This window comes from Bactrocera latifrons, unplaced genomic scaffold (assembly GCF_001853355.1).
Source record: "Bactrocera latifrons isolate USDA-ARS-PBARC rearing strain unplaced genomic scaffold, ASM185335v1 scaffold_9, whole genome shotgun sequence".
Taxonomy (NCBI): Eukaryota; Metazoa; Arthropoda; class Insecta; order Diptera; family Tephritidae; genus Bactrocera; species Bactrocera latifrons.
The window spans coordinates 949,472-961,010 of record NW_017537600.1 but is presented as its reverse complement, the minus strand read 5'-3'; the positions used below and the strand labels follow the sequence as shown (position 1 = coordinate 961,010).

At 32.6% G+C, this 11,539-nt stretch overlaps 3 protein-coding genes across 3 annotated transcripts; all 3 read left to right on the top strand.

Moving 5' to 3' along the window:
- The first annotated feature begins 2,290 nt into the window (after positions 1-2,290).
- On the top strand, positions 2,291-4,360 carry LOC108977448 (KAT8 regulatory NSL complex subunit 2-like). Its single transcript, XM_018947136.1, has 5 exons — positions 2,291-2,902; positions 2,962-3,154; positions 3,218-3,381; positions 3,441-3,847; positions 4,020-4,360. The coding sequence occupies exons 1-5, from the start codon at positions 2,410-2,412 to the stop codon at positions 4,218-4,220; spliced, it is 1,458 nt and encodes a 485-aa protein (XP_018802681.1). The 5' UTR covers positions 2,291-2,409; the 3' UTR covers positions 4,221-4,360.
- A 524-nt stretch (positions 4,361-4,884) lies between these two features.
- Positions 4,885-6,332, top strand: LOC108977451 (hemK methyltransferase family member 1). The gene is made up of 3 exons (XM_018947139.1): positions 4,885-5,223; positions 5,284-5,804; positions 5,872-6,332. Exons 1-3 carry the CDS (start codon positions 4,975-4,977, stop codon positions 6,125-6,127), a joined length of 1,026 nt encoding a protein of 341 aa, XP_018802684.1. The 5' UTR covers positions 4,885-4,974; the 3' UTR covers positions 6,128-6,332.
- Positions 6,333-8,910: 2,578 nt separating this feature from the next.
- Positions 8,911-10,907, top strand: LOC108977479 (cytochrome c1). Its single transcript, XM_018947179.1, has 3 exons — positions 8,911-9,216; positions 10,015-10,277; positions 10,412-10,907. Exons 1-3 carry the CDS (start codon positions 9,194-9,196, stop codon positions 10,567-10,569), a joined length of 444 nt encoding a protein of 147 aa, XP_018802724.1. The 5' UTR covers positions 8,911-9,193; the 3' UTR covers positions 10,570-10,907.
- The last annotated feature ends 632 nt before the right edge of the window (positions 10,908-11,539 follow it).

Sequence of the window (11,539 nt, the reverse complement as noted above, 5' to 3'; positions counted from 1 at the left end):
TTTAAAACCTTACAGCGTTGTTAATTCATAAAAGTGAAGAATGATTGCGAACCGCTTTAGATTATGTATATTTTAGGAAATTGGTATGAAAATGCGCGTAAAAGTCAAAGTAGAAATAAATATAAATAGTAAACAAATATAAAAAATATATGTATAAGTATAAACAGTGAAAGAAAATATTCAACAAAGCACGAATCCACTCCAATATCTATATAACGACTAGCAAAATCCAGCTGGAATTGTGAAATGTGTAGTTGAAAAAATTAAAGTGCTGAGGGCAAAAAAAAAAAGTTGAGATTTTAAAATTACATTAAAAAAAATAGTAAGTGTAAAAAGCACGAACGTGTAAATACGATTTAAGCACGCCATTAACCATAGAATATAAAAAAATTCAACAAATAAATAACAAAATTATAAAATATATATAATTTGTGGTAGGCATACATTACGATAAAAAAGTATAGTTTATTATAGGAGTGTAGGCAATGTAATAGTTTTCTTGCTGTAGTGCAAGAGAAAAATGTAGATTCGCAAATATGAAAAAAGAACGAAAACAAAAATACACGCGTAAATTTATATACATATGTATATGTATTATATATACATTTAATATAATACTTATTATAGTTACAAGCATATATCAACAGCAAAAGTCTAAGTCTGAGCGCTGAAATTATAGAAAATAATATAAATATTTAAGTAGATATAAGCCAATAGGCAGATATACAAATAAATATATAGAAAAATGTTGTGTAAGTAGGATTCGCAAATTTAATAAATGCATAAAATAGAATATTTAAGATATGGTAATTATATTGTACGAATATATTATTTATAAATACACACTTTTAAGTTAAACATAAATGAAGCTATATTTAAGCAAATAAAAATAATCCATAGGACGGAATAAGTGCAATAACGCTTTAGTATTTAATAAATATATAAATAGTGTAAAAGTGCATACAGAAAAAGAATTAAAATTATATTCAAATATACATATAGCGTAAATATGTTTAAAAAGCCATTTTAACAACTAAGCTACTGTATAAAAATAGCACAAAAATAGAAAGAAAAAAAATTAAACGAAAATTTGTAAGATTTAAAGCATTTTATCGTATATATAAAATATTCACTTATAGAGCATACATATTAGCAGAGTTGTAAAGTAACGAAAACATATATAAAAGTAAAAACCAAAAAAGAAACACAAAGTTATTAGAAAAACATTGGTGTAGATACATATATATTGGCTGCAAAGTTTTGATTTTTTGCCTGGTGTAAAGTTATACAGTTAAATTTCAAATTTTCATTCAAATGCATAAAACTGACCAGAAAAATATGAAAAATTAAAATTAATTTAAAATTAAAATTTTTCGCTATCTCTCAATTTAATATTTCAGTTCAATTAGCATTAAAAATGAGAAAAATTTCTAGTTCAGATTTTTCAATGTACTCTACTAATAATGATTTCTCGCAATTTTCCGATATTTAAATGTAAATTCAGAAAAGATATTCTTGACTTCGAAAAGTCTAAATTATTGTACGAAGTTAAAAATAAAAAAGATTTCCGTTAATACATTTTCTTAACCCGTTATATACATATAATAATATGCATTTACATATATATAACAAAAAGCATCTGATTTCCAAACATTTGATTAATATCTCTACAGTCTATCTACCCTCACCTTTTTATAATCTGTATGTAGCTATTAATTTAGATTTGTAATAACAGTAAAAAAACAAGTAATAATAAAAAAAATAAGAAAATGTTGCATAACGTTAAGTATTATTATGATTATATAGATTTATGATAATGAGTGCTAAAGAGAAATGAAATGTGTTGAGGTAGATTTATGAGGGTGCAGTATAAATGGATGAAATAAATAAAAATATAAAAAATAAATATTAAAACAAGTGTGTTTCATTTTGATTTTAAAAACTAGGAGACTAAAGAGACTTTAATAAGTGTTTAAGGTAAGTCCGTCGTAAAAATAATATAACTCAACCACATGTATCTAATTGGTTTATTAACTAATGTTGCTACATTAGTAATATTTACATACATATATACAAATTACACCCATCCTAGGAACAATTTGTATACCAACAATATATTTGGAAGCTTCTTACTACCTCCTATTTATATTCATTTCATTTTTCCACTAAATCTCATATTTACCAAAAGCTTTGTGTAAACGCGCTATAACGACGCGTCCATGATGATAGTTATCGATAAACTTTGCTAATATAATCGAAAAATCACAATATTTTGATGTTAATAAAATTCGCAATAACAATTTCGTTGTGTCGTGTTTCTTGTTAAAAACATATTTTATAGAAAATATTATTTACTAAGTGCCAAATAACAAATAAATCAAAACTCTATATAAAATAATCGAATTAAAAATGGCTACAAGTTGCTCACATTTGCGTCAACGTCAATTTCTACGTTTTGGCGGCAGCTTGCAAGAACTACGTGAGCAGTTGCATCAAGAAATTGAAAACAAAGCTAAATCTTGCTCAAATCCAACCTATGAATGTTCGCTACCCCGTGCCGATGGCAGTGAATATTGTATACAACACATATTACGTGATCCCCGTGGAAATTATCGCCAATGCACTTTTATATATTCCAATGGGCGCAAGTGCCTAAATGCACTACAGAAACATGATATTAAAAAGGATCCTGAAATGACAACTCTCTGTTTTGAACATAATCGTCAGGCACAACTACGCAAAACTCATACCACTGTGGGCAAATTAAAACGCACGGATACCAATGAGGCATTATTGCATAGCTTGAGTAATCACATCAATTTGGATGATAAACAATTTGAACGCAGTAATAGTGAGCAGGATGAAGAAATCGATGTCGTTACACCACATGTCACGCCATTTGGTAAATTTAAAATATATATTTGAACAAGTAGAACAGAAGAATTAAACGAATTTTTACAGTTGCACATGATCAGATAAACAACTTAGGTGCTGTATTGTCGAAATTGCAAAAGAGGCGACGCATTTTGGAGTATGCCTCAGATAGTTCAAGTGACTACGATGATCCGCCCAACATCAAGAACACAGCACGCAATTTCGAATTGAATGAATCAGACGACGATAGCGATAATTCGCTCGCAGAAGATTTGTTGAAGTATGTATGGCTTTAAGTCGAATCCTGTAATGTTTTCATTTGTGCTAATTCTTTTATTTAAAGACATGCTGGTATTTATACACGTGAAGAGGCCGTACGCATATCAGAAGCTAAACTGACAAAATTACAAGGTCTATACATTGACCAAATCAATCATCTACATCATGTACTTAAAGAACGTCGCCGTCACTATTTAACCGCTTTACGCAAAGAACGCGAAATGCTTTGTAAGTCTGTAATAATATTTGTATATAATGTTCATTAAGTAGCTCTCATTACACTATAGGTAGTATTCACGATCAGCTAAAGGAGTCGCCAAAGGAACGTGTACTTTATAAACAACTCAAAGCGTTAAGTTCATATCATCGCCGAAACGGCGTCGAGGCTGTGCTATATAAGAAGTTCAAAGAAAAGCGCGCCAAGGTGACGGATGCACCGACTGGCCACAAAGGTCCCAATTTTAATAAATGTGTTTTCACCGAAGGTGGTGTAAAATGTGGCGAACGTGCAATGCCTTGTTGTAAATATTGTCGTAAACATATTTTGGAAGATAAAAGACAGATACTATTCCGTGCGTGTGAGGTGGAACGGAGTGGCGTGGTGTGCCAGGAAACAATACCATGTATTTTTGATAATGCATCGACATGTGTCTTGCATCTAACAGTTCCGACACGTCGTCAATATGTGCAAAAGGTAAGTGTTGGGTGCATGCTAACGGTACTAATTGGCTTATGTTGCCAGTTGAGATTTGTTGCACTAGTATTTGAGTGTTGCGCATTTAAAATTTTTTTTTATTACATCATTGTCTAATTTTATAAGATACATTTTAGTTAACAAGCTTGCTAATTAGTTCGTTTATTTACAGAAATACGAATCAGAAACAGAGGAGGATGCTGAAGATAAGCCAGAAAATTTGAAAGCTAAAACGTTATCTGTCGAGGTTGCCAAATCAAACACATTTGTGAGCTTGCAGTCAGAAAACTCTTCTGCCACTTCTCCGGGAAGAAATATTACAATCTCACATGACATAAACGTCACAGCTTCAACATCAGAGGGTATTAAATAAAAATAAAACAGTAGCATATGTCTACATGGAATATATTTTCGTTTTAAAAAAGATTTTAAGAACTTATATATATTTTTATATTGACTTTCTATGTAGCACATTAAAGATTCCTGTGTTTTTAATACGAATATTAAATAGTCAACCATTGCAAAACTTTTTTATTTTATTTGAAAAACAGGAAAAAATCTTAACCATGGTTGCACCGAAACTATAATACCCTTCATAAACATATAAGATTCCTTACCAGATTCCTATTTTTATGCTCCGTGACAGATGAAAGTTTTCCATGCAAATACTTCGATTTCCATAGTTCATATATATGGCAGCTATATGCTATAGTGGTCCGAAATCGGCAGATCCAGAAAATGAGCAGATTCAAGGGTAGAAAAGAAACTACGAAATTTCAGTTCGATACCTAAAAAATTGAAGAACGCCACGGTTATAACTAAATAGACTCAGCTCGTGTCGCTGATCAGTTAGATACTTAGGTAATACATAGCGAACTTAATATACCCTGTTCAGCGTATAAAACCTTGTAATAGCGTTTAACTCATATTATACAATATTTAAATTAAATTACTTGCAAAAATCTTGTACTTAAAAGCAACACTGTAACACCGAGTACCGAATATAACGAATACCCATCTAGTGAAACAGGCAAATGTCAAAATTTTGATTCAGATCAAAACAGCACGCTTGCAAATTATTTAATTGGCATTTCATAACAGAAAAGAGGCAAAACAATTTTTGCAATATGTTAAAGTTGGTGGCGCAGCAGCTGCGTCAACAAATACGACAAGTGTCTCGTGTAAGTACCATCAATTACACCAAAGCCACCAGTGGAACTGATTTGTCGCGGCAACAACAACAATCCACACAGTCGCCCGCAATTGAAGTAAATAAAGCGCTCGAAGGTTGGCCCGAAAAACTACGTAAGGCTGGCGTTGGAGATATTGATTTTAATTTAAAATGTTTGGTAGCGCATGTGCTTGGAAGGAAATTCGTAAGTTTTTACTATTTACAAATCGTAATTTTTTAATTTCTATTACATTTCATGTTATAGAATACGGTTAAAGGTTATAATGACCTAGTTTTCACTGAAAATCAATTGGAAGAATTTGAACGTTTTTGTGAAGCACGTTGTGCTCGTATGCCGCTACAGTATATAATAGGCGAATGGGACTTTATGGATTTGACATTAAAAACCTCGCCTTCCGTATTCATTCCACGACCGGAAACAGAGGAGTTTGTTTCCAAAGTGATTGAAGTGTATCGTGATATTAAAGGACCTATCAACATGTTGGAGGTTGGTTGCGGCTCCGGTGCTATGTCATTAGCGATTCTACATGCTTTACCCAATGTACGCAGTACAGCAATAGAACGCGGCAAAGCTGCAACAGATTTGTCTAGAGAAAATGCCAAGTTGCTTGGTTTAGAAGATCGCTTTACTGTCTATCACCACACTATGGAAGTAGATAATTATCTACCGCCAGAGTTGGGCAACGAAGTTTACGACTTAATAATTGGTAATCCGCCATATGTAAAATCGGAAGAGTTCCCCTTATTGCAACCGGAAGTCGTTTGGTAAATGTGCTATTAAATTTAAATTTCTAAAAGTTTTTAACAATAGTTTTTATTTTTTAATTTCCAGTTATGAAAATTTGAATGCCCTCGATGGTGGTCCAGACGGTTTGCGTGTAGCACGCTTAGTTTTCAATTTAGCCTGTGAACATTTGCGTCCCGGCGGCAAGATGTGGCTCGAGTTGGGGGAGGACCATCCACCTTTGGTTCAAACCATAATGGACACGCAGTATGAGGGACGTTTACGTTACATTGCTGGCTATAAAGATCAATATAAACGCAATCGCTTTGTCGAAATCGAGAAAGAGCCAACCAAAACTGCTTAATAGGCATTACATAGGCGTATTGACACATAAGCTTTAGAAGCTAATAATTTAGACATTGAAATATGTTAAAAACAAATTCTGCAAATTATCGCTTTAGATGGCTGTAACCAGTGATAGAATTAATTAGCAGGCATATAATGCACTTAGCATTTTATTGAATGCATTTGAAATTAATTACATAAATAAATACATATTTATTAAAATATTCGCTGCAGATTTCTTTATAATAATATATGCTATGTATGTGTATGCACTTACTCTGTTTAGAGAAAGTGCAAAGTAAATTTGGCAACATGTATTTTCCAAAATATTATTACCCAACAGATATATTTTAAATAATTTATTAAACCCTAGTATATTAATCTTACCCCGAAGTTTGTAACAGCCAGAAAGAAGCATCGGAGTCCCAATAGAATATAAATATAAATGATAAGCGTATATACGCGAACTAGACCATCACCTTCGTCAAGAAGCTGAACGTTTGTGTTTTTTGTTGTAGTGGCAGAGAACGTTATATAGTACTTTTTCATACTAAAAAGTCACGTCTCCCCATATTTGGCTAGCGATCGACTGTCAGTTAAGTTCTGGTAAAAATAAGTTTCTTTACCAAAAAAGGAGTCTTGGTTAAGTTAACCAGAACTTAACTGAGAGTTGGTTATTAACTAGACATTGAGAAAGCAGCCCTAAGTTAGCAAAATAAGAAATTATCTAATCTAGAAAGTAAATACACATATTTGTTTAAAAAAATAGTACTCAGAGCAGTTTTCTTCAAATATCAGTAATAATTAATTAATTTAACAAATAAGTGATTTTAAAATGTAGTAATTTGCAACACCACTTCCACTTAAATGGCTGTGCCCAGCATTTCCTGTGTCAGAAGAAATTTGGGAAGTGCTTCCCCGTCACCCAGTTTCTTTAACATTATCTGAATTTTTAAATACTGAATTCATTCTTCTCATGCACCCTGTTGTATTGAAAATGCCGGTTTTCAATCAACACACGTACATACAAATGTTGCAGTTTTTATTGTTCCTATATATTTCACGTTCTGTATTCCCCTTTTCATTAATGCAAACAATGTAGCCATTTTGTTTAGTGACCAGCTAAAAGCAATGAATTATTGAATTGATGCATCAGCGTCATAAAACCGTAGATTGCCTCATCGACTTAATGCACGTGCTTTTTCTGTTTAATTGAATCAACAAATACAGCCATGCTTATTACATGTGAAACATGCTGCAAACGGCAGAATTTATAACTTTTCGGAAACATATAAACCTCTCAAATGGGATTAATAATTAGCAAGTAATGAGTAAAAAATGTTTAGTGACGTCAATGACGTCACATACTTTGTGATGTCATGTCAACTATTTATTAAGCCGCTTGTAAACAGCTTAAGAAACTGTCAGAATCTTGAAAGTTCTAAACATTTATAACAATTATATTTATATTTCTAAATAATTATAAACATATGTAGGTATTTTAAAGTATTTAAAGTAATATTGCCAGAATACAAGCGCTTTTGTTGTGGAATTCATGCTGAAGATCAGCAAATCGCCAGTTTTGCTTATGATTCAGTCATAAAAGTATGTACATATACAATATATGCGTGCATTTTTTCGTTTTAAAAAGCAAATTGAACCCAAAGGTCAGTACTAAAATTTACTTTACGTTCATATTTACTGTTGGTATTGCATTATCCGTTGCCTGGCAGCAATTATATTAAGGCAAATGTTTATATACCAGTTGCTTGCAATTAAAAAGGGTCAAAATTATGTTATTTCTAAAACACGGGTTATCTTTTGCCACAAATTCTTAATACTAATGTACATACATATTATATTATATATAGCTGCATATACGCAAATATATGCACGAATTTATTACTATTTCATATTTGCAAAATTTGTTTGTTTGTGTAAAATTCGTTTGTTGCTCGGGCTTGTTTTGCGCATATTTTTCAAAGCGGCGACATTCGCCACCTTGCAAAAATTTCTCTCAGTTGACAAGCTTACTTTAGATAACATGTGTTTGAAATGTGTATATATGTTTGCATATATGCTACATGCATTTTAGCAAAACAGTGCGGTGACCAATTGTTCAAATGAACGCTTTATCAAAATCACACTGAGCAATAATGAAAACGTATACGTACATATTAAATGCGCTATATGTATATTCGAAATGTCATAAAAAATGCGAAATACTGCAAAAAAATTTGTTTAAACATTTGCCCATCCGGTTAAATAAACTTGTCATAATTCAAAGCATATTTCGTATAGTGTATTTGGCGCTTAAAGTAACGCTACTTTGTTTCTATGTGCTGAATATTCCACCTACTTTCATGTAATTTTTCTTGGTATTATTTTCATTGCCACATGCAAATCTCGTTCCACGCCGGTCGAAATCGTACGCAAAATTCTCTACGTTCCGTTCCTGTAATGCTGCCAGTGTGACCATTTCGCCCAACGCTGTTCGCATCTGCGTGTGTATAGCGTCTTCAAACGAAAAATCAACACCTGCTCAAAATATGCAGGTATGCATTGATTTTTGCTTGTAACTTAATGAAAATTTGTGCAAAGAAATTATAATTCAGAGTTATTTTGAAGTTATAGTCTGTACCTAAGTACACAATCTACTGTTAGAAGTGGCAACAACCCATCAGTAATAGTTTTTCGATGCTTTTTCGTATAGGCACACAGGTATTCAATTCATGTTTGGCTGTTATTCGCGATTTCATGAATGCAACCGTGTGTTTCGTGTATCTACCTGTGTACGCTGAAAAGTGTGAAACGTCTCATTCGGCGTTAGTTGCTTCTACGGTTCGGACGTGCTTGTCTTCTACTATTTTGTTCGTCAAATAAAGTCACCTTTTTAATATACATATAAAAAAAAAAGAGTTGATCAGTTTTGAAGATTTTCTGCATCGTAGACTTATATTTAGCATCATCAATTGCTACACTCTTGTGTTTTATTCATAAAACATACACAAATCGCAGTTCATTTGAGCTTTTAGTATTCATTCCTGTTCGTTGATCAAAAATACAATAAAAAACTATTAACAAAATGGCCGATGTTGTTGAAAAGAAGTGAGTTACACTAATTACTTTTGCAATTATGCTTTTATGTATATATATATATGTATGTATGTATAGTATGGTTGAAGTTATATTACAAGAATTGTGTTAAATTAAAAGTGTGCTAAAAAAGAAATATGGAAATTTTTGTGTATATAACAAATAGCGGCATTCGGCGTCGTTTTCTGTCTCTTTCGCGTAAATACAGCGTACCTATAAGACATCGCATTCGTTTTTGGCGCGACATATACAACGCAGTCGGCTTTTTAAATCAAGTAAACGGAAAAGGTGATACATACAGGCAAAAACCTTTTCCACCACGCAATGCTCTATGCATAAGCACAACATTTTAAGCGTTCGCTATTTGCGGCTAACTTTTTTCCGCTTTTTTCTTTGCTTTTACATATTCCTTGTGCGTTTTTGTTGCGCTAAACTAGTTCTATTCACATACATCATTTATCAACGCTTCGCTTATATTCCATTCGTACAATTTTTGCCGTATTCGTATGTATTCGTTTTTGATATATTTTTGTTGCGCACAAGCTACGTTATTGTATCAATAGCAATGGTAATTCTCTGGATGGTTTTGATATATATTTGGTTTTTTTTGTTGCCAACTTCAATAATTCTTTTGCTTTTAACGCTTCGCTACAGCTAAACAAATAACGAGTTTTGCTTAAATGTGCAAATTCAAATGAAGTGGCGTTGTAACCGTTGTAGCTTCTCGAAAAGTATAGCTATGATACATTTTAGTTATTGGGCTATCATAAATGTATTTTTTCTTAACGTTAACATTTTTGATGTTTTCAGCGAAACTCCAGTTGTCGAGAAAGTCGCCGCTGATGAAGTAGAAAAAGAAGCACAAAAAGAAAAAGAGGTGGTTGAAGAAGCAGCAGCACCAGCCGCCGAAAATGGTAGCGCTGACAGTGCAACCGCCAAGGAAAACGGTGATGCTGAGGAAGTAGCTGCTGAATCTACAACCGAAACTCCAAAAGAAGCGTCTGCCGAGGCTGAAGCTGCCGTTCCTGCAGAAGAAAATGGCAAAGATGAGGAAGCGGAGAGCGAAGCAACTGGTATGTAAAATATTTATATATATATATACTCAACAAATATTTTTATTATCACCTTTCAAAATATATATATATAAAGAATAAAAATACTATATATATAAAAATAAAATATTAATGCTTAAAATAATCTCTTACAGATGCAGCACCCGCCGAAGCTGTTAAGAGAAAAGTAGCCGAAGAAGAATCAAAAACAGAAGATTCCACTGCAGCCACACCAGAGAAAAAAGCTAAGCTGGACGAACCTGTTAAAGAAGACAACCAAAACGGTTCCGAGGCATCAGAAGTTGCGGCTTAACTTAGTTCTTAATATAACATTTAAACTATTCAACATATTCAGTAACAAAAACAAAAAAAAAATCAGAAAAAGTGTACACCCATAGAATTTAATGTGTATGATTTTATGAAAAAGTGTTCAGTTTTTTATGAGGTTGAGACACTTCCATAATCAATCTTCAATCTGAAGCGACTATACTTTTACAGTTGACATCTACAAAGAGAGAGGGGTGCATTTTGCTCATTATTTCCTGTATTTATAGCAAATCATCCCTTTTACCAAGAAAAAGGCTAAACCTGTACATTCAAACAAATATTCAATAAAGTACTCGACTTACGGTGGAAAGTCAAAGGTAGTAATTTTTGGTGTATTTTGGGTATCAATGATTGGGGTTGTTTGTTTAAGCGTGAGCACGTGGTTTAAAACTATTTGGCGTTACTTTTGAAATTGTAAGTATTGCCGTTCTGTCAGGTAAGTCATAGCGTTGTTTGCGCAAGCCTCGATGTTGAGTTTTTGGTTAGCATCATTTGTGCAGTTATGTTGTGTACAGTTTCTAGATGTTTCACGTTTCGTGCGCTTTGCGCAAGTTCCGGGAAGTAGCTTGTTTGACAAAAGGTTTGAATTAAAGCTAGTACATTTTCAAATGCAGTTTCAGCAACTACTAAGAACGCAATCGTCTAGAGTATAGCATATTTACTTTGTATTATATTATTTGATTTTATATTTCCTTAAGGAGATAGTTAAATAAATTTATAATTATTTACGAGCTACACAAATGCTTTTGAAAAATATGACGTAACTTCTTCCGTTGTTACGACCATCTAAAGTTTCGTTCGCGAATAAAGTTTCGTTCGGTCCCTTTGAATTATTGCAAGGTGTAACAAACATTTTTCAGTCTGAAGTATTTAACAATTTATTAAGGTGTTATATTCACTTTCGAGTTCCAAAATAAAATTGAAGAAAATATTTCTTGTTTTGCATGCGTATACTA